Source organism: Lepus europaeus, chromosome 12 (genome assembly GCF_033115175.1).
Source record: "Lepus europaeus isolate LE1 chromosome 12, mLepTim1.pri, whole genome shotgun sequence".
Classification (NCBI taxonomy): Eukaryota; Metazoa; Chordata; class Mammalia; order Lagomorpha; family Leporidae; genus Lepus; species Lepus europaeus.
This window is the reverse complement of record NC_084838.1, coordinates 33,300,255-33,328,221: the sequence shown is the minus strand read 5'-3', so window position 1 is coordinate 33,328,221 and position 27,967 is coordinate 33,300,255. Positions and strand designations below refer to the sequence as shown.

The window sequence follows — 27,967 nt, the reverse complement described above, 5'->3', positions numbered from 1 at the left end:
TGCATCTATACTCATGAGGGAAGTTTCCATCTGATTTGTTCAGTCCCCAAATAGTCAAAACAGTCAGGGCTGGGCCAGGCAGAAGCCAGGAGATTGGAACTCTATATAGGTATCAAACATGGGTGGCAGGCAGTCAGTTACGTGGGTCCTCTTCAGCTGTTATCTCAGGCGCATTAGCAGGGAGGTAGATTGAAAGTGGAGCAGCTGGATTCCAAATAGTGCCCACGTGGGATGCTAGCATTGCAGGCTTTACCTGCATAATCCGCAAGTGCCACAATGCTGGCCCCATCTTAGCAAGTCCTGTTATAAAGAATTAGAAAAAGTAGATTGAACCTAGAAAGCCCATTTCTAGGGGGCAGTGTCATGGGACTTTTTATACAGACCTTGCGTCATATTGTAGGGATCAAAAAAGTCTGCAAAGGAAAGTCTCATTTTCTTTTTTTCCTTTCTGCTGGGCCTTGAGAAGAAAATGGGAAAGCAGCAAAAACCTGAGGAGAAGTGGGGCATTTCCTTGACAAATTGTGAGCAGAGTGGGTTCACAGTTAATTTAATACCTCAGGTTTTGTTTACGTAATGAGAGAGATCTTTGGACATTGTTGAATACAGAAAGCATGTTGTCAGCTTTGGTAATGGGAAAACCATTTGCAATCTTTGACCCCCAGTAACCTTTTAGCATTAAGTTTCTTTTAAATTTTCTGTTTAACTGTGGGCACATGTTGAGCTTTTTAATATTAGTGGGATTATTAAGAACAAGGTATGCCAAAGCTGACCTCATTTTATTTTCTGATTGTATAATAAGATGACAGGATCCTAGCTGAGCTGTAATTATTCTATGACTCTGAGCGAGAGATTCATCATTCTGATTTGGTATACGTGACATAGAAAGGCGGGGCAGGTGATATTTGCAGTTCCAGCTGGTTAATAACTTTCCTTAAAAGGGATTAATTGGGGGCCTGTGTTGTGGCTTAATGAGTAAAGCCGCCACCTGCAGTGCCCTCATCCTATATGGGTGCCCTTTCATGTCCCAGTGTCCTGGTTGCTCTGCTTCTGATCTAGCTCCCTTCCAATCATATTTGGAAAAGCAGTGGAAGATGGTTCAAGTGCTTGGGCCCCTCCTATACACATGGGAGACCCTGATGAAGTTCCTGGCTTTGGCCTGGCCCTGTACTAGCTGTTGTGGCCATCTGGGGAATGTATCAGCAGATGGAAGATTGATCGATCTGTGTCTCTCCCCCCACCCCTTTCTGTAACTTTGACTTTCTTTTTTTTTTTTAGCTTTTATTTTGTAAATATAAATTTCCAACTTTTGGATTATAGCGGCTTTTTCCCCCCATAACCACCCTCCCACCTGCAAACCATCCCATCGCCCACTCCCTCTCCTATCCCATTCCTCATCAAGATTCATTTTCAATTATCTTTATGTACAGAAGATCAATTTAGTATATACTAATTAAAGATTTCAACAGTTTGCACCCACACAGAAACACAAAGTATAAAGTACTGTTTGAGTACTAGTTATACCATTAATTCTCATAGAACAACACATTAAGGACAGAGATCCTACATGGGGAGTAAGTGCACAGTGACTCCTGTTTTGATTTAACAATTGACACTCTTATTTATGACGTCAGTAATCAGCTGAGGCTCTTGTCATGAGCTGCCAGGGCTATGGAAGCCTCTTGAGTTCACCAACTCCGATCTTAGACAATGCCATAATCAAAGTGGAAGTTCTCTCCTCCCTTCAAAGAAAGGCACCTCCTTCTTTGATGGCCTGTTCTTTCTGCTGGGATCTCACTCACAGAAATCTTTCATTTAGGTCATTTTTTTTTACCAGAGTGTCTTGGCTTTCCATGCCTGAAATACATGGGCTTTTTTAGCCAGATCCAAATGCCTTAAGGGCTGATTCTGAGGCCAGAGTGGTGTTTAGGACACTTGCCGTTCTATGAGTCTGCTGTGTATCCTGCTTCCCATGTAGCATCATTCTCTCCTTTTTAATTCTATCAGTTATTATTAGCAGACACGAGTCTTGTTTATGTGATCCCTTTGACACTTAATCCTATCATTATGATCAATATGAACTGAAACTGATCACTTTGACTAGTGAGTTGGCATTGGTACATGCCACCTTGATGGGATTGAATTGGAATCCCCTGGCACGTTTCCAACTCTACCATTAGGGGTAAGAACTTTGACTTTCAAATAGATAAATAAATATTTTTAAAAGAAAATCAGGAAAGCTCAACAGTTTTTATATATAAAAAAAGCAATTCAATGGGATGGGCATGTGGTACATGGTTAAGTTGCCATTTGGGATGCTTGCATCCCATATTGGAGAGCTTGGTTCAATTCCACTTCTGATGCATAGCTTCCTGATACTGTGCACCCAGGGAGGTATCAGATAATAGTTCAAGTACTTGGGTCCCTGCCACCCATGAGGGAAAATTGGATTGAATTCTGGGCTCAGCCCCTGCTGTTGCTGGTATTTGGGGAGTGAACCAATAGTTGGAAAATTTATCCTTGTCTCTCTCTCCCTCTGCTTTTTAAATAAAATGAACATTAATAAAGTAATGGATTAATTTTTTTATAAGTGGTAAAAGTAGGTTTCCAAGGAAATGACACATAGCTCTGTCTTTATCAACTATTCTAGTCAGTGCTTTTATTGATGAATGGATAAAAGCACAAAGTATTCATGTGAAATTATGAATATGTATACTTAAGAAATATATTAGATGATAGAATTACAGTCCAGAAGATTTCAACATACTTAGATTTTAAAAAATCTAAATTTTTATAAAAGATTTATTTTATTTATTTGAAAGAGTTACAGAGAGGTAGAGACAGAGAGAGAGGTCTTCCATCTGCTGGTTCACTCCCCAGATAGCTGCAACAGCTGGAGCTGTGCTGATCCGAAGCCAGGAGTCAGGAGCTTCTTCCGGGTACAGGAGCCCAAGGACTTGGGCTGTCTTGTACTGCTTTCCCAGGCCATAGCAGAGAGCTGGATCGGAAGAGCAGCAGCCGAGACTAGAACTGGCACCCATATGGGATGCTGGCGCTTCAGACCAGGGCTTTAACCTGCTGCGCCACAATGCTGGCCTCTAGATAATCTAAATGTGATAAAGATAAAAGTAAAATTCTAACGTTGGGATCCAGAGGATAACCAACTATGTTTTGCAGACCATACATACATACAGAGATAGGTATATTTAAGAACCTCAGTATGGATTTAAAGTTTGATGTAGCTACTGGAAACATTAATACAATCCTGACTGTATGCATGGTATTCATTAAGATAATAATTTTACTCTTTTGTAATCACTGTTTCGTTCTTGGCCTCACATATTAAGAGATACCAAAGCTGGAACATGATCAATAAGATTGGGACGTTTGAGCACTATAACAAATGAGGTATTTTTAAAAGTATTTAGTTATTTATTTTTGAAAGAGTTATTGAGAGAGAGAAATAAAGAGAGATCTTTCATCCGTTGGTTCACTCCCCGAATCACTGTAACTGCTGGGTTACAGGCTGAAGCTAGGAGCCAGGACCTTCATCTGGGTCTCCCTCATGGCTGCCGGGGCCCAGAGACTTGGACCATCTTCTGCTGCTTTTGCAGGCACATTAGCAAAGAGCTGGATTGGAAATGGAGCAGCCAGGACTCAAACCGGTGCCCATATGGGATGCTGGCATTGCAGGTGGCAGCTTAACCTGTTACACCAGAATGCTGGCCCCAACACATAAGGCATTATTGAATAAACGTGAGAGGTCTAGTCCCGATAAGCACAAAATTACATGCAATATGAGGATTATCTTTGACTAAAGGGAAATTCTGGATGATATTTTTGGCTTATTATGTATAGATTCACAGGCCAAGATTGGAGACAGTGGGTAGAATCTGATCTGAACAGAGTTACTGGGATGCAGCTTTCTGGCTCAATCCAGGGCATTTACTCCATTGTGAAATGTACTGCCGTGGTCAGGTATCAGGCATTTCTTCATTACAGATGCTCCGGCAGGAGCTATGAGTCAGTGAGGTCACAGATAGTGCTGAGAGGAGCCCTGCATTGCCTGAAGACTGGAATCCACGGCTTTCTCAGCTCCTTTTCAGCTGTAGCACTCTTTCAGTGTTTGTTCAGATACAGAGGAACTATGACTAAATGTTTGGGCACTTGTTTTTACCCACACAAGAGTAGATTGTTGCTTTCCCCATTTGTTTGTGCTCCCCTCCTCTTAACCAAAGTGTTACCTGAACTCATCTTCTCCGATTAGCTAACTTCCCAGTTCATTCTCTGGTTATTCTTGTTTTCCTGTAATTAAATTTTTTGGTACATTATATTTAACTTAACATTAGTGATTATTCTTATCATGAATTTTAAGGTTTTTTTGTGATGGCTTAATTTTAAAATTGTGAAGTATATAGCATGTATTCAAAGGTAAATGAAAACTTGCTTATTTGGTTTAATGCACAAAAATAATGTGAGCATTTGTGAATCTTGCTTCCCATGCCAAGAAATAGAATTTTATCAACATTTCAGGGTCTTGTCTAGTCTCCTACTGTAGTCTTTTGCCCACTCATGTGCTATACTGCATTTTGTATAAACTCATTCTTTTCTGTTCTTTATAGTTTCACTATATATATATATATCCATTTGTAATACATTGTTTGGCTTTTGGTTGATTTTGAGTTCTTTTAAAAATTGTTCATTTTTTATTTTTATTTGAAAGGCAGAGAATCATACAGACAAAGAGAAAGTTCTTCCATTCCCTGATTTACTCCCAAAATGCTTGCAATGGCTAAAATGGGCCAGGCCCATACCAGGAGCCTAGGACTCACTCTGGGTCTCTCAGGGGGGTGTCAGGAACACCAAACTACATAATCTGCTGCCTCCCAAGCACTGGGGCCCTCTCCCACTGCTTTCCCAGGCCATTAGCAGAGAGCTAGATTGAAAGAGCAGCTGGGAGTGTAACTGGCGCTGGTATAATTTTTCTACAGCCTTTAGAGCAGGGAAGCCTTTTTTTTTTTTTTTTTTCTTTTTCTTTTTCTTTTTTATTTTGCCAAGGGCCAATTGGATATTTATATTATCATTTGTGGGCCATACAAAATATCAACTTAAAAATTAGCCGGCTTGGCGCTGTGGCGTAGTGGGTAAAGCCGCCGCCTACAGTGCCGGCATCCCATATGGGTGCTAGTTCGAGTCCCAGCTGATCCACTTCTGATCCAGCTCTCTGCTATGGACTGGGAAAGCAGTAGAAGATGGCTGAAGTCCTTGTGCCCCTGCACCTGTGTGGGAGACCCAGAGGAAGCTTCTGGCTTCAGATTGGTGCAGCTTCTGCCGTTGCGGCCAACCAGGGAGTGAACCAGTGGATGGAAGACTGTCTCTCTTTCTCTTTCTCTCTGCCTCTGCCTTTTTGTGACTCTGCCTTTCAGGTAAATAAATAAATCTTAAAAAAAAAATTCTCCTTTTTTGCTAGAACAATCTACTTGATATTCTAGTGATGGGGATCATTCTTAAAATCTTGTTGGGACTTCTTGGAAATTTAGATTAGTGATTTTTTTTTTTTTTGGGTAGGTTTTAGAAAACTCAAAAGGAAATTGCAAGAATATTGCCCTGCTTCATTCTCTTCTCCCCTTGGAATTTCAATCAGATTTTTATGGTCTCTTATGTCTCTTCATGTTTTCTTCATCTGATCCTTTTCTTTGATGTCTGTGGCCTAGACAACAATTCCAGTCCCCCAGTTCACTGCATCTCCCTTAGTTTGTTTTATCTGGTATTAAGTCCATTCACTGAATTATTTTGTTTCTCATAGTATACATTCATGGGAATTCTGTTTGGTTCTTTTAAAAATTTCTTCAATTTGTGTATGTGTGTGTGATTGTGTGTGTGTGTGAGAGAGAGAGAGAGAGAGAGTGAGGGGGGCAGAGAGAGAAGAGGGAGGAAGCTCTGCTTATTTTTCTCAGAATTGTCTGTAGAAAATCTTTGAGGTCTGGACAAAGGTAAGTTTCTCCAAAAAAGGTTGCATTTGCTTCTGTCGGTTGCCTTGGCCCCTTCTAGTTCTTGACCCCTTAAGATGAATCCAGGCCATGAGGTTTTTTGGAACAACCAAATAGTATTTTTTTAAGATAGATTTATTTACTTATTTATTTATTTGAAAGGCAAAATTACAGAGAGGCAGAAGCAGAGAGAGAGAGAGAGGTCTTCCATCTGCTGGTCACTCCCCAAATAGTCACAACGGCCAAAGCTAGGCCAATCCGAAGCCAGGAGCCAAGAGTCTCCTCCGGTTCTCCCATGAAGGTGCAGGGGCCCCTAGGACTTGACCCATCTTCTGCTGCTTTCCCAGGCCATAGCAGAGAGCTGGATGGGAAGTGAAGCTACCAGGACTCGAACCAGCACCCATATGAGATGCACTACAGGCGCTGGCTTTACCCTCTACCCCACACCGCTGGTTCCCCAAATAGTATTTTAAGTTGTAAATACCCATGTGAAGGCTGGCTTGTGGGTTTGAACTCTTGGGGGAGGTGCTTTTATGCTCTCTTCAATGAATGCCATGGCTCTGGATAGTCTCTTTCTTTTTGAAACAGTCTCTTTGGGAAATGGCAGCTCATTTCTGTTTGCCCTCCTGCCGTTTGTGGTTCCAGCTCCTCTGAGCCCTCCAGACTTCCTAGTGTAGGTGGTTCAGTGTTAGTAGTCCCCTGTTCCCAGAGGCCTGCAAGGGCATACGTTTGATAATTGAATTTGCCAGGTCTGGCAAACGCCTTCCGAGTGAAAATCAGAGCCTATGGAGCATTCAATTGTCTTTTCTTTATACCTGCTTTCATTTGGCTTTGTCCTGAATAGTCCTGGCTTTCTCACCTGGTTATGAATGCATTGAAGAGAATGGTTTATCTAGTACTTTCTGTTATTTTCAATGGTAGTTTTAGTAAAGGTTCCTAATTTAAGATGTTGCTGGAAACAGGGGTCTTTTTTTGGATTGGTTTTATTTTCCCATTCCCAGCTAGGTTTTACTATTTCTTAGAGAAAAATATGCCTTGGACTTTGTTGGGCTTCTCGATAGTAGGGTGATCAGTGTTGCCTGCACACTCAGTTATATAGGTGGATTTGTAGCTAGAGAATACATTGAGTGTTTCGTGTTTCTTTTTTACATATTTAGTATCTATGATTTTTGTAGTCTTCCCAGCTATTTGATGAGGTATGCATATAATTATTATCATCTATTTTACAGACAAAACAAAATGATAATTACTATTATTATTTTCATCTCTATTTTACAGACAAGACTAAGAGAAGAAAAATCTAGATTGGTAAATCTGATAATTTAGTAGGGATAGGATTTAGACTCATAACCTTTGACTCATAATTTTGCTTTTTTATTAATGCCATTTTGCTTTTTTAATTAATACTGTTAATTGACATCTCCTGATTATTTTTTCTAGATAAGAAAATTCTAGAGAAGCCATTGGAACAATAATATCTAGTTGAATTATCTACAAATCCTGTCCTGAAAGAAAATTTTGATTTAATTTTCACTTTAGTTAAACTTTTATCAATGACTTAAAAACATAATATTGACTTCTGTTACAGAAAGCGGAAAAACAGGAAGAGTTGCTTTTTCCCCCTGTTGTTACAGAACTGTAAAACCTTGTATTGTAAAATATAGGTAATTGTTGTCTTTCCCAACAGGTGTGTATGTAATATAGATTGCAGTGGATACAGTCTTAATCCTGTGTGTGCTTCTGATGGGAGTTCCTATAACAATCCCTGTTTTGTTCGAGAGGCATCTTGTATAAAACAAGAACAAATTGATATAAGGCATCTTGGCTATTGCAAAGGTAAAACCCATTCCACCCATCCAGAGATGTGTCTTTAATGTTATATTTCTGTAATCTTATTTGGCAGTCTTCCAAATTTGTAAAACAAATCCCTGAAGGTTTATCTTTTGTTACCACATATTTCAGAATTTCTTCTGTTACTAATCTAAATATGTTTTTCATTTATTTTCATCTTCTCAAGACATAAAACACGTTTCTTAGTAATTTATTTAGTTACGAAGCTGATTCTAATATGCAGTTATAGATGCAGTTCCAAGGTGATCTCAAATTTATGTGTATAGCTATTTAAGACTTAGCTTATTTGAATTGTAGTAAAACTTTAAGTGTTATCATATATTTCTAAGCTTTTTTTTACATATTGTATAGTACTTAGTTTTCACATTTTCTCTGTAGTTTTTCCCTGTGTTTTGTACAATTATAGATTTTGCAGTGAAGTTACAGAGTATAATGGAAAATATTACCTTCAATTTAAAATTGTTTGTCTGTCTTGTTTTTTTTTAATAGTCTAGAAACCATAATCCCCTATGAATTTTTGTTTTCCCCTGCTACTAGAAATGTCTATAGTCACTGAAGTTGAAGGCTACGTCAAGCCTTCCTTCCTTAGTAGTTCCCAAATGGACAGGAATAATGGATCAGTTCCTCAAGAACACAGGAGGATCAGGGACATTCTCGTGGGTTAGAATTGAAAATCTGTATGACTTTCCGGCTTTACGACTTCTACCTGCCTCTACCCTCCCTTCTGTGAAAATTTTAAAAAGATTTTTTTTTTTGGTCTGAGCTAAGGGAAAAAGATTGTAAGCCAAAGTTTGGTACTTTATGTCGGTAACTAAATTATTTGTGACATGCTGAGTAACTGATGGCAGTACCTGTGGTCCAAGCTACCAAAGTGTGCCCAAGAAGTTCGTCAGAGAATTTCCAGATAGGAGTTGGGTGTGAGCATCAGAGAGGAAGCTGGTTGCCTACAGAGGTCCCTTGTCAGGACATAGTCCACCTAGTTTTGATCATGAAAAGTATGGTTTGCTTTTCTTTCATGTTGTGGTGTTGAGACTTACAGTGATAAGAATAGCTGAGAAGAAGAATATCTTCTCTGTGGAACTGGTACATGTTTGAATGGTGGTTCTTTCTGTAATTTCCAATTCACGGTAATTTCCCAAGTTTGAGAATTTTAATAGAAATTCATACAGATTTAGTCTGCTTTAGAGTGGTTGGTCCTCAAGTTTTATCTTACTTCCACTATCATTTTTCCATCCAAAACTGACTGTCCCTTCTCTTTGCCTCATCACTTTATGCTGGAAAACTGAAGCCAAATACTAACAGGTATTTGTGGCTCAGGTGCGATTCACAAATCAGGGGTCATTTTTTTGTAGTGAATGTTCAGTAACACAACTGTGATTTCACATGTCTCTTAATCAGAGGTTTCCAAGGAAACGTTGGTAGGAAAGAAGGTAAATCTTGGGGCTATTGTTCCTCGGAGAAAAGGTCAGCCTTTTCAAGGTGTGTGTTATTGTAGTTTGCACAGACAAGACTTTTAAAGGAGGTGAAATTTGAGCTGAAGTCTAGTGAAATTAAACTGTTAATCATGCAGAGAGCCTACATACCCAGGATGTGCTGAGACCCGAGACAGATGTGGTAGAGCTGACCAAGAGAATGGTGGAAACCATTCCACAGTGTTTATGTGCTTCAAAGCATCATGTTGAGCACAATACATATGTAGACTGTTAACTGTCAATTAGAAAAAGGGGGGACAGGAAATGGGATCAGGGTGAGCAGAGAGTTAAGAAAGACCTGGAGCATTTGTAATAATTGGGAGTTTGATTATGTGACTTTAGCATTGTATGCATCTTAATCTGAAAACTGTTTTCTCTTATAGAGACAGATGACACTAGTTTGCTGGGAAAGAAAGATGATGGACTACAATATCGACCAGATGTGAAAGGTACTGAATCATGATTTTCTCAGTGTAGACAAACTATTGCTTACTAGCTATCCTTAGTACTTTCCATTGTAGCAATTCTTCCCGCTTTGCTCTCGGTAGTAATATATGTTATGCAGTTGGTTATGACTGAAACAGCTAAGGTGCTTCCATTTATGGAGTGTTCTCATGTAGTTTTTTAAAATTGGAAAATGTATTGAGGTAATTTTAGGTTCTCATGCATTTCAGAAAGGGCATGGTAGTGCGGGTGTTTGGCTTAGCAGTTAAGATGCTAGTGAAGTTGTCCATGTCACATATTGGAGTGCCTGGGTTTGAGTCTTGGCTGTGTTTCCAGGTCTAGCTTCCTGCTAAGGTGAACCTGGGAAGCAGCAAGTAATTTTATTTTATTTATTTATTTATTTTTGACAGGCAGAGTGGACAGTGAGAGAGAGACAGAGAGAAAGGTCTTCCTTTTGCCGTTGGTTCACCCTCCAATGGCCCCCGCAGCTGGTGCGCTGCGACTGGCGCACCGCGCTGATCCGAAGGCAGGAGCCAGGTGCTTCTCTTGGTCTCCCATGGGGTGCAGGGCCCAAGCATTTGGGCCATCCTCCACTGCCATAGCAGAGAGCTGGCCTGGAAGGGGGCAACCGGGACAGAATCCGGCACCCCGACCAGGACTAGAACCCAGGGTGCCGGCGCCGCAAGGTGGAGGATTAGCCTGTTGATCCACGGCACCGGCCCAGCAGCAAGTAATTGGGTCCCTGCCACCTATGTTAGGGAAAGCTGGATTGAGTTCTTGGCTCCCAGCTGTTGCAGATATTGGGCAATGAACCACTGCATTCAAGCTCTTTCTCTGTATCTCTCTGTCAAATAATTTTTTAAAAAGTGAAGGGAAAATGTGTATTATAAAAACTGTTTATGATTTTGAAATTTTAGGCACCAAAATACAATAATCTTCTAATTTTATTTTCCATGAACTTTTTGAGGTAGCCTTATATTCTTTAAAAAAAAAAAATCTCTTTTTTTCCCTAGAATCTACTATTAACACTTAACCTTTGTTCCCAGTCTTTGAAACTTGTTCCTTCTGCCTCAGTAACTCCCACTCATCCTTTTGTTCTTAGCTGAGAAGTCACTTACATTCAGGTATTCCTGGACCCTTAAATCTAGATTGTGTGCCACTTATATACTCCTCTGAGCACTTAACTTGCTGTGTTATGATTGTCTTTTTACTCGTCTGTATCCCCTCTGGGCTATGAGTTCTGTGAGGCCAGGAGAGACCATATCTGTCATATCCACTTTGTATCCCTAATGCCAAGCAAAATGTCTGGCATGTAGGCAGGTGCTCCATTCTTGTCAAAAGAATCAGTGGTGTTCAAAGAAGCCATAGGATTTATTTGCACAAAGTCTCATTTCTAGTAAAGGTCAGAGTAGAGGCTGGATTCCAGGTCCTTTGATTGCAAGTCCATAGTTATTCATACTTTTCTTTCTTTCTTCCTTCCTTCCTTCCTTCCTTCCTTCCTTCCTTCCTTCCTTCCTTCCTTCCTTCCTTCCTTCCTTCCTTCCTTCCTTCCTTCCTTCCTTCCTTTCTTTCTTTCTTTCTTTCTTTCTTTCTTTCTTTCTTTCTTAAGATTTATTTATTTATTTGAAAGTCACAATTACAAACAGAGAGAAGGAGAAGCAGAGAGAGAGAGAGAGAAGAGAGGGAGTGAGAGAAAGAGAGAGGGAGGGAGGGAGGTCTTCCATCTGCTGGTTCACTCCCCAATTGGCCACAACTGCCGGAGCTGTGCCGATCTGAAGCCAGGAGCCAGGAGCTTCCTCCTGGTCTCCCACGTGAGTGCAGGGGCCCAAGCACTTGGGCCATCTTGTACTGCTTTCCCAGGCCATAGCAGAGAGCTGGATTGCAAGTGGAGCAGCCGGGACTTGAACCAGTGCTCATATGGGATGCCGGCACTGTAGGGAGGCTTTACCCACTACGCCACAGCGCCGTGCCCCATACTTATTTTTCATACATGTTATTGTATTTGATTTTTTTCAATTTCTCCAGTAAGAAGAGCACTAGACTAGAGGGAATGTTGAGACTCAGCGAGATAATATCTAGTTAACTGAAGCAGGTCTAGATCTTTGTTTTCTTAGACCATGACTTTTTTTTTTTTTTTTTTTGACAGGCAGAGTTAGACAATGAGAGAGAGCGACAGACAGACAGAGAGAAGTCTTCCTTCCGTTGGCTCACCCCCCCCAAATGGCTGCCACGACCGGCGTGCTGCGCCAGTCCACAGCCAGGAGCCAGGAGCCAGGCGCTTCCTCCTGGTCTCCCATGCGGGTGCAGGGCCCAAGTACTTGGGCCATCCTCCACTGCCCTCCTGGGCCACAACAGAGAGCTGGCCTGGAAGAGGAGCAACCGGGACAGAATCCGGCGCCCCATCCGGGACTAGAACCCGGTGCCCCAACCGAGACTAGAACCCAGGGTGCCGGCGCTGCAGGCAGAGCATTAGCCAAGTGAGCTGCGGCGCTGGCCAGACCATGACTTCTATATAATTGCTCTATCACAAATGCACCTCTACCCATTTTGTTTGGTTATACTAATGAATGTTTTTTAAAAAGACATGACCTATTTTTTATGCCACTTTCTAAAAGAAAATGTAAAATGGAAAATGGTAGTAGTGCCTGTTGTAGGGTTTAAGAAAAATTAAATGCGTGGTGGGTGTTTGATGCAGCAGTTGAATTGCTGCTTGGAATGCCTGCGTGCCATGTCAAGGTGCTTGGTTTGAGATCTAGCTTCTATGCCTCTGATCTGACTTCCTGCTAATGGACACCCTAGGAGGTAGCAGGTGACAATTCATACTTGGGTACCTGTCCCTGCATGGGCTTTGGCCTGCCCAGCCCTTCCTGTTACAGGTATTTGGAGAGTAACCAGCTGATGGAAGATCTGTCTGTCCCTCTGTTTCTTTCTCTGCCTATCAAATAAAATTAAAACAGAAAAGCCATGCTATTTAAAAAAAATTAATGAGATAATAGATACCACTACTTGGAACGGTGTATGACATGAAGGGCAACTTGTGTTGTTGTTGACTAATTTGTTTCTTCCTTCATTTGAAACATACTAAACCTGAATCAATTATAACCAGAGAGCCCCTGAAATACCACTTTCTTTTGTTGATACAAAGATCTGTATTTAAAATAGAAAACTTTCTATATTCCCATAGGAGACACAATAGATGAGCACAGTTTTATTCTCTATACTGGCAAGACATGAGTAAGCCAGCAAGACCATTTTTCACTATTTAGAATCTCATACTTAAGGCAGTTTGGGGAACTGTGTATGCACAAACATTTGTATGCTTATCATAAAGTCATAAAATAACATAATTATATGTTGATAATTTAGTGCTGAGGTCACTTTTGAGACTGAATTTCTTAACACATAAGAATTGACCTGTAATTTAAATGAAATTGTCATAATCAGTAGATATTATTTATTATGTGCCTAATTTATACTGTTTTACCAGACACCATTTGTGAGTGGGGAGCTATTTAATACATGATATGCACCTTGAGAGAGTTTGTGATATAATAAGAAATGGATATAGCTAACTTCTAACAAAGCAGAAATTAAGTTGATTATTGTCATAAATGTACAGTTAAACAGTATAATGGTAATTCAGCAAAAATGAGATTCTTCCTTGTTGGGGGACAGTGAGGATCTGAGAGATGTCATGGGAGAGGTAGAAATGGAGTGAAGCTGGAAGCCTGGTTAGGATCTGAACCAGAGTTAAAAGAATATTTAAAGAGGAGAAAAGAGCCTGAGCAGAGATGAGGACATAAACACTGTGACAGGACAATGATAAGGTATCCTTTTTTGGTGGAGAGAAGGGGACTTAAGAGGTAGAAGTAGAAGACAAGTCTTGAAAGGCAGCTTGGAGTTAGATTGTGTAATTTTTTGAATACCACTTTCTCTCAGGGAATTTAGACTTTCTTTGTGGATAGCACTTACAAGTACAAGTCCTGTTTCTTATATATTTGAAAAAGGCAAGGCTACAAAGTTACCCATTTGAGTGAGTGGCATCTAGAAGGAACACTGTGCTTATTATGTACATTGAAATGGATCCAGGGAGATCAGTTAGGTCAATAAACAACGGATAAGACATCTGTTTAGATGTGAGAGATGGAAAATTAAAAGTGACTAAGATTTAAGCTCAGATGGCTTGGATGGTGGATTTTATTTATAGAACTAAGCCTCTGGGGAGGAGAGAAGTGTATGGGGGTAAGATAAGGTTAAGAGTTGATGGTGGTGGCCAGCGCTGTGGCTCACTAGGCTAATCCTCCGCCTTGCGGCGCCGGCACACCGGGTTCTAGTCCCGGTTGGGGCGCCAGATTCTATCCCGGTTGCCCCTCTTCCAGGCCAGCTCTCTGCTGTGGCCCGGGAGTGCAGTGGAGTCCTTGAGCCCTGCACCCGCATGGGAGACCAGGAGAAGCACCTGGCTCCTGGCTTTGGATCAGCAAGATGTGCCGGCCGCAGTGGCCATTGGAGGGTGAACCAACGGCAAAAAGGAAGACCTTTCTCTCTGTCTGTATACACTCTGCCTGTCCAAAAAAAAAGAAGAGTTGATAGTGGAGATGATTAATTGTATTTTGGAATTTGAGTTATTTGTGGATCTTATCTAGGTGACTTTGTTTAGCATAAGTTTGAGAGCCAGGCTATCCTTGTATTTGGTTAATTGAAGCTGTGAGAATGAATGAGGGAGATTATAGAGCTGTACTGTGTAGTACAGAAGCCACTGACTACATGTGAATATTTAAATTCATTAAAATGAAATCCTACTAGCCCTGTTGAAAGTGTTCTGTCGCCTCATGTGACCAGTTGCTACCATTGAGGCAGCACAGATATGGAACTTTAAGAAAGTTCTGTAGGGCAGCCCTGTTACTTAAGAAAGAAATAAGGTCCAACTTGAAATGAAGCAGAAAGAGGATCCAGAAGGAAGCCAGGGCGGCTGGTGTGGTGCAGTGGGTTAAGCTGCTACTCACAGTGCTGGCATACCATATCAGAATACGGGGTGAGTCCTGGTTGCTCTGCATTCCATCCAGCTCCCCACTAATGCACTTAGCAAAGCAGCAGAATATGGCCCAAATACTTAGGCCCTGCCACCATGTGGTGAGACCAGGATGGAGTTCCTGGCTCCTGTGTTTGGTGTGGCCTGGCCCCAGCCATTTCAGCCAGCAGGTAGAAGATTTCTTTCTCTTCTCTGTATCATTCTCTGTGTTACTCTGCCTTTCACATAAATAAAATAAATCTTTAAAAAAATTCCATGAAGAGAACGGTAGCACAGATGCTGCAAGGGAAAGGTATATAATAATTTAATTTTCTGCAGAAGGATATTAGTGGACAGGGACTAAACCATGCTTTGAATCTGAAGAAGAGGAGATCATTAACAATCTTAGAACATGAACCATGGAATTTCTATGAAGTTATGAAGTTGAAACCCAAAATTATAAAGAATTAAGAAGTGTTCTAGTAATAAAGAAACAGAGGTCAGAAGGAAACTCTTGTTGTATTTTTTTACCCATTAAATTTTATTTATTTTTTTCTCAAGATTTATAGGAATCCTTAGTAAATATTCATGTCTGCAAAACTGGGTAGGAAGCATGGATCTAGGGATGGGGTCACGGATTGAAAAGCAGGAATACAACACCAATACAAAGCTGGAAAGATTGGGAGGTAGTACTCAGTGAAAGGAGGTCTTTTGGAATTGAACTCCTTGGACAGAGTGCTTGTGAATTGGGGATTCTAATGTCCAGAATAGGGGCCAAATTAGAGCTCCTCTTGGGCTATTCAAAAACTTATGTTAAATATTGAAATTGGGTGTCGGAACTCTGTTGCAGGTGTTGAAATCATAAGATATGATGATTGAGCATGAAGTATGTGGGAGATGAGTATGTGCCATTTAGAAAAATCTTTATTTTAGAAAATTTCAAAGACATGTAAACAGGAGTGTAGTGAGCCCTTTAACACTCAATGCTCACCTTCAGTGGTTATCAGCATTTTCATTCTTGTTTTTTCTGTATACATCCATATGTATCTTCACTTTACGGATTTTTAAATGCAGTTTAAAAATTATTTGAGGCAGAGAGATGGGGGATCGTGGACGTAGAAAGAGAGAGAGCAAGCTCCTATATACTGGTTCACTTCCTAAATGCCTGTCGTGGTCAGGACTGGGTTGGGCTGAAGCTGGGGGCTGGAGATGCAATACAGGTCTTCCATGTGGGTAACGAGGGTCGAGCCATTTGAGCCACCACTGCTGCCTCTCAGGGTGTGCATTAGCAAGAGTCTAACCTTGGGTTTAGTGCCAGGACTTGTGTCAGGTGCTCTAGTATGGGACATTGATGTCCTAAGTGGCATCTCAACCTCCAGGGCAAATGCCTGCTCCCTACGGTTTTCTTGAGTATAATTTACAACATTGAACTGAACAGTAAGCAGATCACAGGAAGCTGGAAGGAAAGGGGGTCCAGGAAATAATGTGGTCATGGTTTCAGGGAGATGAAAAATCTGCTTTCTAAAGTAATGGCTGAGTTGATTCATGTTAGAAAAGGTAATTTTCTGGCAGAGTGAGGAGACGAGGGGTTGGAATGGAGGTCAGGGCATTTAGCACGAGCAGGTGAGAGGTGTTGGAGGGCATAGGAATTCATATTTAGATCAATTCTTAAATGGAATCTGAGGAAACTAGGTTTAGGAACTAGGTTCAGTGATAAAGGTTTGGGTGCAGAATTGTATAGAGGAAGGAGAATAGAATATTTAGGATTTCTGTAGGGATTTGTAGAACTAATGGGCCCTAGAGCTACTACTGCAGCGCTGATGTAGTTGTGGCCTCAGCTGTTTCCCTTCTAGGTGCAGTTGCAACTCCTCACATTCTCTTTAGATTGTGCATGGGAAGGCCCAGACAGAGAGCCCATGGAACAAGCCTTTGCAGATAAGCCATCTGGCGCTGGGCTTTCTTCTCACATCATCACTTAGAACCATGGTACCCTTTGTATTTGGAAACTGCGGCTGCTGGGGCATGTTTCCAAAAGCTTCTGTGCGTGGCGGGAGCCACTGGGTAGCCAGGGGTACTTTTTGTCACACACACGAGCATTGTTCATACTGGTGGTGCAGTTGTTGCTCCCAGAGCCTGTCACCACTTGCCCAAGGGCATTGTTTAGAGGGGGATTGTTTTGTACCCAGTTCTTACTGTGTGGAGGCTTCTTCTCTGCTGTTCTTTCAGAAGCTGTACTTTATAACATCTTTAAAGCCTTTTTATCTTTCCTTTTTGAAGTTGTCTAATTTCTTTGGCCCAGAGAGCAGCTGCTTGCGCATTTTGCTTTTGTTCATTCCATACACATCTCCTAGGGTAGCTCAGTGTGATCATAGAGTAATGGCTAAGAGCTTGTGCTCTGGAGTCAGACTTGGTCTACATGTTAAAGCTGTGTGGCCTCATTTCTCTGAGCCTCATTGATCACATCTATAAAGTGGGGGCAAGTAGTATACTTGCTGTTTTTAACAATCATATGCAGATGAACCTGAAATCAGAGAGTTTTTTTTTTTTTTTTTTTTGCCAGGCAGAGTTAGTGAGAGAGAGACACAGAGAGAGTTATAGACAGTGAGAGACAGAGAGAAAGGTCTTCCTGTCTTCCTTTCTGTTGGTTCACTCCCCTAATGGCCGCTATGGCCGGCGCTGCACCGATCTGAAGCCAGGAGCCGGGTATTTCCTCCTGGTCTCCCATGGGGGTGCAGGGGCCCAAGCACTTGGGCCCTCCTGGGCCACAGCAGAGAGCTGGACTGGAAGAGCAACAACCAGGACTAGAACCCGGTGTGCCAGCACCACAGGCACACAGCCTAGTGAGCCATGGCGCTGGCCAGGGAGTTTGTTGTTAATGTAAAATGGCAGAAAAGGACTAGGATTCAGACTTTGTGTTGCTAAGCCCTGGTGATCTTTTGCTTATACCACGACTATTCCAGGGTTCTGTTCTCCTTTGCTTGCTTTCTTGATCTTCAGAATATTAACCTATTCTCAGTTATTACCTTGGGGAACCCTCACACTTCTCTACCTTGATCTTTTTCCAAGTAGCAGTTTCACATATTCAGTTGCATAGTGGGTCATTGTACTTAGTTTATTTTGCCTTTGCCTTAAACTTCGGGAAATACCATAATGCCTAGAACATAACAGGTGCTTAGCAGATACTTTTTGGATGACTGGAGATCTAAGTTTAAACACCACTTACTACATTCTCTCTGCTGAAACCCCTATCATTAGATTCACACTGGGATCCATTTATACATGAATCTGTATTAAGAACATCTTCAAGAAAGGGAAGCGTTCTGTCCTACTAAACACTTAAATACCATGGGGTTAGTACTGAACCCCATTCTTAAAGATAGTTAAAACCTAAATTTGTTCAAACAAGGATGAAGGGGCAGGGAAGTTTGACCTTAAGAGTAAAAGGATGGTGGGCAGTGGAGGAATATATGAAAGAATATGGGGAAATTATACAAACTTAAAGGGATAATTCATTTAACATAAGGGAAATCTAATGGTATTGGAATAAGTTGAACTATGATGAATTCTTTATCCCTAGAAGTGGTAGAAACAGGCACTCTCAGGGTTAAATCTGAGTTTCTGAGCTCATTCACTTCCCAAAGCATCTGCAAACTGTATTTTTTTCTGTGTCTCTAGTATCTATTCCTGCTGGTGGCCTCTAGGTCAGCTTTTCATTGCCACAAGTTTAGGTTCTGTACCATTTATCTTTGAATTGGTCGCCTGTGTTCCTAGTCCCCCCTGCCCCTTAATCTTATATGCTGGTGTCCAGTTAATCTTTTTTTAATATAGGGAATAGCTTTTTAAAAAAAGATTTAATTTATTTGAAAGGCAGTTATACAGACAGAGGGAGAGAAAGAGAGAGAGAGAGAATGAATCATCTGGGGCTGGGTCAGGCTAAAGCCAGGAGCCTGGAACTCCATCCAGGTCTCACACATGGGTTGCAGGGGCCCAAGCACTTGGGCCATCTTCTGCTACTTTTCCAGGCACATTACCAGGGAACTGGATCAGAAGCGCCGCGGCTCAATAGGCTAATCCTCCGCCTTGCGGCACCGGCACACCAGGTTCTAGTCCTGGTCGGGGCGCCAGATTCTGTCCCGGTTGCCCCTCTTCCAGGCCATCTCTCTGCTATGGCCCGGGAGTGCAGTGGAGGATGGCCCAAGTGCTTGGGCCCTGCACCCCATGGGAGACCAGGAGAAGCACCTGGCTCCTGCCTTCGGATCAGCACGGTGCGCTGGCCGCAGTGTGCCAGCCATGGCGGCCATTGGAGGGTAAACCGGCAAAAGGAAGACCTTTCTCTCTGTCTCTCTCTCTCTCACTGTCCACTCTGCCTGTCACCAAAAAAAAAAAAAAAAAAAAAAAAAAAAAAAAAGTGGCGCAGCTGGAAACTCCAGGCTCCTCCAATTAATTATTCTAGCAGCTTTTTTGAGAATACAATTTACTTACCATTAAGTTTACCCATTTAAGCTACATGATTCAATGGCGTTAGTTATATTTACAGAGTTGTACAAGCAATATTGTAATCTGTTTTTAGAACATCTTCATCACACCAATAATCAGTCACTTCCATTCCCCCTAACCTCTAGCCTTAGCAGCCACTCCTGATTTTTATGGACAGCATGGCTTTCATCATGTTGTTCTCCAGCCAGAAAGCCTTCAGTGTCTTCTTTGCCTGTATGATTAAAAAACTTGTCTCACTTGGAATTCAGATTCTTCCATAATCTGGTTTCAGCTTGTCTTTTCTCACTTTGATTGAGCATCTTTCCCCAGTCTGAATGCACTGCTCTTGACAGGCTGATCTACTCTTAGTTCTTGAGAATGCTGTGTACATTATACCTTCCCATTGGCTTCCATCATTCCTCCTATCTTGAGTCCTGCCCAATCTGTGAATTCTGCTCTGAGTAATTTAGCCTGTATGGAATTCTTTTTAAATTTGAACTTCCATAGCACCTGGTATTATAGAACCTTTCAGCATTTAGTTGTGAACTGCCATGTAAAACCCCTTCCATTGTGTTGTTCAGTTTTTCATGTGTATATGTGGATTCCCTAAATTGACTTTCAGCTCCTTGAGGGCAAGGACCATGTACGATTTTTCTTTATATCCTTGGTAGCTTAGCTGAGCATATCGTATGTATATCTAACAGAGTGAATAGCATTGGCACTGAGCGGAATGCTGAATTTGGGCTCTATAACAGCCATAGACTTCAAAGCCTTAGTAGACATGCCTGTGTTTCCTACAGCTTCACTTTGTCTACAGCTTGATAAGCACCTTCTTTCATTAATTCATTCAGCACATGTTTATTGGTGCTGTACTTAGTTTCTCAGTATCCTGTTCTTAATTAAGTTAACTTTTTAATGTTGCCTTCACATAGCTGAATTCTCTCATAGCTCTCGGGCTGTATTACTCATGAAATTTCCTGCTATGTGTAGGGTTTTCTTAGAGTAGTTAGTAGATTCCCCCACCACTACTGACCTATCCAGTCTGTACACATTACAGGGCTTTGGTATAGCCTCTGCCTATAATCTCACCTTCTGAGAAGTGCTGTGATGTAGGATAGTAAGTGCTATGAGAGATGACTCCTTTCTTCAAGTTATTTATAACTTGATTGGGAACATAGAATGACATTTTTAGTTTGAATTCATAGCATGACAAGAACATTTGATTTTATTTATTTGTCTTCTGTGAAACTGTTTCTTATCAAGGCTTTGAGAGTCTTCTGCTTTGATCACAAGTATTTCTAAATAAAGAATCTGTTAATTAAATTTCCACCTCTGTTGTGAAACAGGATAGGGCTACTAAAAGCAGTTCAGTTCATTAAGGGGTGAGTCAAGGTAGAAACTTTTATTTGGATGAAAATTTTGTTAATGTGATACAAAAGAGATATGTTTCATAATTGTTTTTTGTATCCCAGTAAGGGATTTTTTTTTTTTTTTTTTTTTTTGCGTGGCAGACAAGCAAAGAAACAGACAAAGATAAAGCTTTCATCCTCTGGTTTTCTCCCCAAATACTTGAAATGTGTGGGGCTGGGCCGGGCCAAAGCTGGGAGCCAGGAACTCGATGTAAGTCTCCCACACAGTCATTTGAATCATCAGCACTGCCTTCCAGGTGTGCACTAATAGGAAACCAGGAGTCAGGAGCTATACCAGAACTAAAACTCCAGTCAGTATTCTGATACAGGCAGTGGACATTCCAAGTGGCATCTTTTTTTTTTCCCCTTAAAGGTTTGTTTTATTTATTTGAAAGGTAGAGCGAGAGAGAGAGGTCCTCCATCTTCTGGTTTGCTCCCCAGATGGTCACAACGGCTGGAGCTGCACTGATCTGAAGCCAGGAGCCAGGAGCTTCTTCCAGGTCTCCCATGTGGGTGCAGGGGCCCAAGTGCCTGGGCCATCTTCTACTGCTTACCCAGGCCATAGCAGAGAGCTGGATCGGAAGTGGAACAGCCAGGACTCAAACTGGCACCAAGATGGGATGCCGGAACTGCAGGTGGCAGCCTTATCCACCTCGCCACAGGGCCGGCCCCTCAAGTGGCATCTTAATCTCTTGGCCAAATGCCTTTCCCTGAATTTTTGATAATTGGAATGTATTCATTTAACATTTGTTGAGCATGCAATAATACTTGGTAACATTTATTAGTTACTTATTTTATGCTAGACACTGTTCTAAGTTTACATACTTAATTCACTAAATACATTATCTCATTTAGTCCTCAAAACAACCCTATGAAAAGTAGACATAATTATCTGCATTTCTCAGATGAGGAAACTGAAGGCTATAAATGGTTAAGTAACTGCCTTTAGGCCACACAACTGGAGATTCAGATCCAGGCAGTCTGACTTGAGAACTGTGCTCTTAAACCATTGCACATACTATGTTCTTAATGTTAGGAGTTAGAAATGAATAACAAAAGCACCTATATTCTTGAGCTTACAATCTCATACCTGCTAACTCATAAAACCAAAATAGAGGCCAGTGTCTTGGTGCAGTGGGCTAAGCCACTGCCTATGACATTGGCTTCCAATATGGGTGCTGGTTCAAATCCCAGCTGCTCCACTTCCAATCCAGCTCCCTGCTAATGTGCCTGGGGAAGCAGTGGAAAATAGCCCAAGTGCTTGGGCCCCTGCACCCATGTAGGAGATGCAGAAGAAGCTCCTGGTTCCTGGCTTTGGATCAGCCCAGTTCCAGCCGTTGCGGCCATTTGGGGAGTGAACCAGTGGGTCTAAGTCTTTTTTCTTTGTCTCTCCTTCTCTCTGTTTGTAAGTCTACCTTTTAGATAAATAAATAGATATCAAGAAAAATAAAAAAGGAAAGTAAGAGTTGGGGGAGGCAGACACAGAAAGAAAAATCTTTCATTGTCTGCTTCACTCTCCAGGCCCTGAAACGGCCATGGCTGAGCCAGGCCAAAAACAGTAGTCAGGAGCTTCATCTGGGACTCCTATATGGGTGCAGGGGCCTAAGTACTTGGGCCATCCATTGCTTTTTCCAGGCCATTAGCAAGGAGCTGAGTGGGAAGTGGAGCAGCCAGGTCTTGAACTGGTACCTGGCAGCTTTACCTGCTATGCCACAGCATAGGCCCCAGAAAAACCTGCATTTTTAAAAAAGATTTATTTATTTATTTGAAAGAGTTACACAGAGGAGAGGCAGAGAGAGAGAGAGGTCTTCCATCCAATGGTTCACTCCCCAGATGGCCGCAACAGCTAGAGTTGTGCCAATCCAAAACCAGGAGCCGGGAGCTTCTTCCCGGTCTCCTACATGGATGCGGTGGCTCAAGGACTTGGGCCATCTTCTACTGCTTTCCCAGGCCATAGCAGAGAGCTAGACAGAAGTGGAGCAGCTGGGTCTTGAACTGGCGCCCATATGGGATGCTGACACTTCAGACCAGGGCGTTAACCCAGTGCGCCACAGCGCCGGTCCCAAATCTGCATTTTTAATTCTCAGGTTTTTCGCAGTTGGTATCTCTAATCCCCTTCTCCTCATTTTCCTCATCCCATAGCCGTACGTATACTTACAGTCTCTTACTTCATTCCTGCTTGATTTATTTCTGGTAACAATCTCCAAATTTTATTAACAGCTTTATTTGTATTTGGGAGAGATAAGTCCCTTGGTTTTAGGTGATGTGGCACATGGACAGTGGTTGTTTTGGTGGTATTAACATATATATATATATATTTTTTTGTTTTGTTTTGTTTTTTCAGAATTTTCTCAAAACCACATGCAGTATAGGTTATATTATCCTGACTCTGCAATTATGAAATCTCAGTTTTAAGAATACTCCAGGTCACACAGCTGATAGAAACACAGAATCTGTAGAATGGAATTGTAGGGAAGTGTAGGGAAGTGTAAAGCCCTGTAAACCTTGGGGAACTCTGCTCTGTGGAGCTGAGGATTAATATATTGGTGTTTATGCCAACGAAAGAAGTACAGAAATCCATTATAGAGTGTGTGGGCATGTCTGTGTGCAAGCCTGGGTGACTTAGGGGGTGGGGTGGGGATAGGGTGAGAATGAGTGACTGATTTTGAAGACTGAGTCCCCAGGTCCTTTCCTTCCCTGCCCCGTTCCATCTGTCCTTCCTGAGTCACTGTTCCATTTCTGACAACGGTATTACTCACTGTGCTTCCATTTTCTTCACTTCAACTCAGATAAGTTCAGATCATTATACTTAAGTCTGAACAGATGTCCATCAACATATTTATTTATAGTGGTTCTCTTTTGATAGAGCATTTCGTGATTTTAAATTTCTCTTTGTTTTTTCTCTGTGAACATATACAAAGAAAAACTTGAAAAGAACAGCAAAGCTATTTTCATTTGGAAAAATACCCACTTACCCCAGGGAAATTAAATTGGCAAATAAAAAAGCTGTCTGCACCTCAATGTTTATTGCAGCTCAATTCACAATAGCTAATACATGGAATCAACCTAAATGCCCATCAGCAGAAGACTAGATAAAGAAATTATGGAATATGTACTCTATAGAATACTACACAGTGGTAAAAAAAAATGAAATCCGGTCATTTGCAACAAAATGGAAGAATCTGGAAAACATCATGCTGAGTGAAATAAGCCAGTCTCAAAGGGACAAATATCATATGTTCTCCCTGATCTGTGAAAACTAACTGAGCACCTAAAAGGAAACCTGTGGAAGTGAAACTGACACTATGAGAAACAATGACTTGATGAGCTCTTGTCCTGTCAAGGAACAGCTTACTATTTTATTCTTTTTAGTATTTTCTTTTTCTACTTAATACTATTGGTTGAACTCTTTAATTAACACACAGTTGTTCTTAGGAGTTTAAATCCAACTGAAAATCGATCCCTGTTAAAAATAAGAGTGAGAATGAGAGGGAGGAGATGTACAATTCGGCACACGCTCACTTGGGCTTACCCCTAAGGGTAAAGCTAGAAACCTGCCATGATACTCCAAATCCCATTAAGTTGGCATGCACCAATGCCATCTTACTAGTTAAAGTGATCAGTTTAAGTTTATAATTGATCATAAAGACAGGATTAAGTGTCAAAGGGATCATATAAATAAGACCAGTGTCTGCTGGTAATAATTGATAGAATTAAAAAGGAGAGAACGATCCAACATGGGAAGCGGGATTCACAGCAGACTCATAGAGTGGACAATGTCCTAAACAGCATTCTGGCCTCAGAATTAGCCCTTAAGGCATTTGGATTTGGCTAAAAAGCCCATGAAAGTTTCTCAGGCATGGAAAGCCAAGACATTGTGGCAAAAAAATAACCTAAATGAAAGATCTCTGTGAGTGAGATTCTGGTGGAAAGAAGGGGACATCAAAGAAGGAGGTGCCTTTCTCTGAAGGGAGGAGAGAACTTCCACTTTGATTATGGCATTGTCTAAGTAAGATCAGAGTTGGCGAACTCAAGAGGCTTCCATAGCCTTGGCAGCGCATGACAAGAGCTTCGGGTGATTACTGATATCATAAATAAGAGTGTCAATTGTTAAATCAACAACAGGAGTCACTGTGCATTTACTCCCCATGTAGGATCTCTGTCCTTAATGTGTTGTACTATATACTTAGTACTTTATACTTAGTGTGTCTGTGTGGGTGCAAACTGTTGAAATCTTTACTTAGTGTATACTAATTTGACCTTCTGTACATAAAGATAATTAAAAATGAATCTTAATGAAGAATGGAATGGGCGAGGGAGTGGGAGATGGGATGGTTTGTGGGTTGGAGGGTGGTTATGGGGGGGAAAAGCCACTATAATCCAAAAGTTGTACTTTCAAAATTTATATTTATTAAATTTAAGTTTTCTAAAAAAAGTGATTTGAACAATAAATAAAATCACACAATTTATAAGAAAAAAATAAACTCCACTATTCTTGTTAGCTTTCATCTCCCAAAATTAATGTTTCATCCTAAAATTTGAGAATCTCATAACTTGCTCTCTGACATCCCAGTGTTCTTTAGACATAAACTTTGTAGCACTGAGGTGAATGCTGAAGTCTATTTTCTAAAAGCCACTGCTTTGTAGATACCCTCTCTTGTGACAGAGGGGAAGTTTCCTCCAACCAAGCATTTATTTCCTTAGCAAAGATATTTAGTTATCTTTGGCAGCTTGTTTTTAAACAACAGTAATGCATGGTGGTTACATCCTGCAGGTATTTCTAAATTTTGTGAATCTGAACAGCCTACCTGCTGTGTGAGGTAAAATAGGAATTAGAAGGGACCTTGAATCTTATCCAACCTCCTGTCTGATAAGTCCCTCTTTTCAAATCTCCCCATAGGTGGTTGACAAGGGGAGTTTATATGCTGTCTCAGAACCTTTGAAAAGTTCTTACTTTTCAGTATGTTCCTCACTATTTAGTGACCTGTTTTATGTTCTTTTAAGATGCCAGTGATCAAAGAGAAGATGTTTATATTGGAAACCACATGCCTTGCCCTGAAAATTTGAATGGTTTCTGCATCCATGGGAAATGTGAATTCATCTATTCTACTCAGAAGGCTTCTTGTAGGTAAGTCAGTACTTCCAGATTGGTGGTGAAAGTTTTTTTACATTGTTGGTCATTGCCTTACAGAAGGCCTTGAAATGTGGACTAAATGTTACAAGAAAGTCGTGTTTATCTGTCACAGATAAGTAAAAATAAATCAGTAGCATAATTTAAAAAAAAAAACTGGCAAGTAATATGCAAAACAAAAACAGATGTCTTGTTAGGGTTTTAAGATTATGGGCTTAACACTTTTGGTATAATGTTGGTATTTTTTAAAATAAAAAGTAAATTTGCCATATTCTAACACTTTTGTTTTTTAGGCAGTCTGTCACAAGGTAGTTGAAAGATGAAAGAACATATTAGAATAAAGAACATGTAACTCAAATAAAATATATGCTAAAATAGATTTCTAAAAATAAGGAGTTGGAGATGGAAAACCAGGTGTGAGTTGAGAGGTGGAAGTGGGAAGGGTGTAAATGCTCAACTTCCTGATTCCAGAGAGGTTATATAACTCGATCAAGGTCAACAGCATGTTAGAAATAGACCTGTGGAAAAGCTAGATCTCTGATTTCCCAACATGCAACTGAATGGTCTTAGTGCTTTTTGCTGCTTGTGTCTGTCTATTCATACCATTTCTTTAAAAAAAAAAAAAAACCAGATTGATTGATTGATTGATTTGAAAGGCAGAGCTGGGGCGTAGAGAGACTGACAGAGGCAGAGACAGAGAAATCTTCCATCCGCTGGTTCACTCCCCAAATGGCCACAATGGCCACAGCTGAGCTGATCTGAAGTCAGGAGCCAGGAGGTTCTTCCAGGTCTCCCATGTAGGTGCATGGGCCAAAGGACCTGGGCCATCTTCCACAGCTTTCCCAGGTGCATTACTAGGGAGCTGGATCAGAAGTGGAGCAGCTGGGACTCAAACCGACAGCATTGAACCCATTACGCCACAGAGCCGGCCCCACATTCATACCATTTCTTGCTGATGCTGCTAGGAGCTCATCCTGTCCCTGAGATTGGTGTGTTAGCCAGGTCATGTTTATAGACAAGAGGTCATTGCTGTCATTCTTCTCTGTCCTGCCTCCTCAAGGTTGCCCTGAACCTTTTTTGTTCCTTTCTTAGAAACATCAAAGCGTGGAGAAAAATACCATATTTGCTGTTTGTACTGTCAGCTTAGAAGCCAGTCAGTCTTGCTTACCAAGAAGTAAAAGGAAACTCTTGGGTATCAGGTCCCTTGGGTCCTCTGCTTCTTTAGTTCCCTGCTCTGGACTCTTTCTTTCTCCTTTGTCTTCTGATTTAAAAAGAAAAAAAAAAAAACCACTATAAACTTTTAACAATTAAATACTTTTTTTAGAGATTTATTTTTATTTATTTGAAATACAGAGTTACAGAGAGAGGTAGAGACAGAGAGGTCTTCCATCCACTGGTTCAGTCCCCAAATAGCCACAACAGTCAGAGCTGAGCTGATCCAAAGTCAGGAGCTAGGAGCTTCTTCTGTGTCTCCCATGTGGGTGCAGGAGCCCAAGGACCTGGGCCGTCTTCTACTGCTTTCCCAGGCCATAGAGAGCTGGATTGGAAGCGGAGCAGCTGGGACTAGAACCGGTGTCCATATGGGATGCCGACTCTTCAGGCTGGGGCATTAACCCATTGTGCCACAGTGCTGGCCCCAAATCAGATATTTCTTTGTTAAACTTTTGCCTTATCCTCACTGAAAATTCTCCTTGTCTCTCTTTTTTAAAGAGTTATTTTATTTATTTGAAAGAGTTACAAAGAGAAATAGAGAGAGAGGTCTTCCATCCACTGGTTCACTTGCTAAATGGCTGCGATGGCTGGATCTCAGCTGATCCGAAGCCAGGAGCCAGGATCTTCTTCTGGGTTTCCAACATGGGTGCAGGGGCCCAAGGACTTGGGCCACCCTCCACTGCTTTCAGCTAGATCAGAATTGGAGCAGCCAGGACTCAAACCAGCGCCCACATAGAATGGTGGTGCTGCAGGCTAAGGCTTTAAGTCTCTGTGCTACAGTGTTGGCCCCTCTCCTTGTCTTTAAAGGAGCTTGCCTCCCTTCTCCTTTTCCCCTAAATACTTAAAAAGTATGACTGTATAAAAGAGAACAGACCAGTTTTACAACTAAATCATAAAGTGGTTTCTTTGTATTGGTTCCATAGCAGCATCCATATCATAATGGAAGCTCAGATCCTGTTTGTTCTCTTAGGGTAGGG

General features: G+C 41.4%; 1 protein-coding gene across 1 annotated transcript in view; it reads left to right on the top strand.

Annotated features, from left to right (window-relative positions):
- TMEFF1 (transmembrane protein with EGF like and two follistatin like domains 1) overlaps positions 1–27,967 on the top strand; it is a 121,712-nt gene that overhangs the window by 79,726 nt on the left and 14,019 nt on the right. Inside the window, exons 6-8 of the mRNA XM_062207868.1 lie at positions 7,675–7,823; positions 9,694–9,759; positions 25,652–25,775. Of these exons, the coding sequence (XP_062063852.1) occupies positions 7,675–7,823; positions 9,694–9,759; positions 25,652–25,775 (339 nt within the window). The remainder of the gene's footprint in view (positions 1–7,674; positions 7,824–9,693; positions 9,760–25,651; positions 25,776–27,967) is intronic.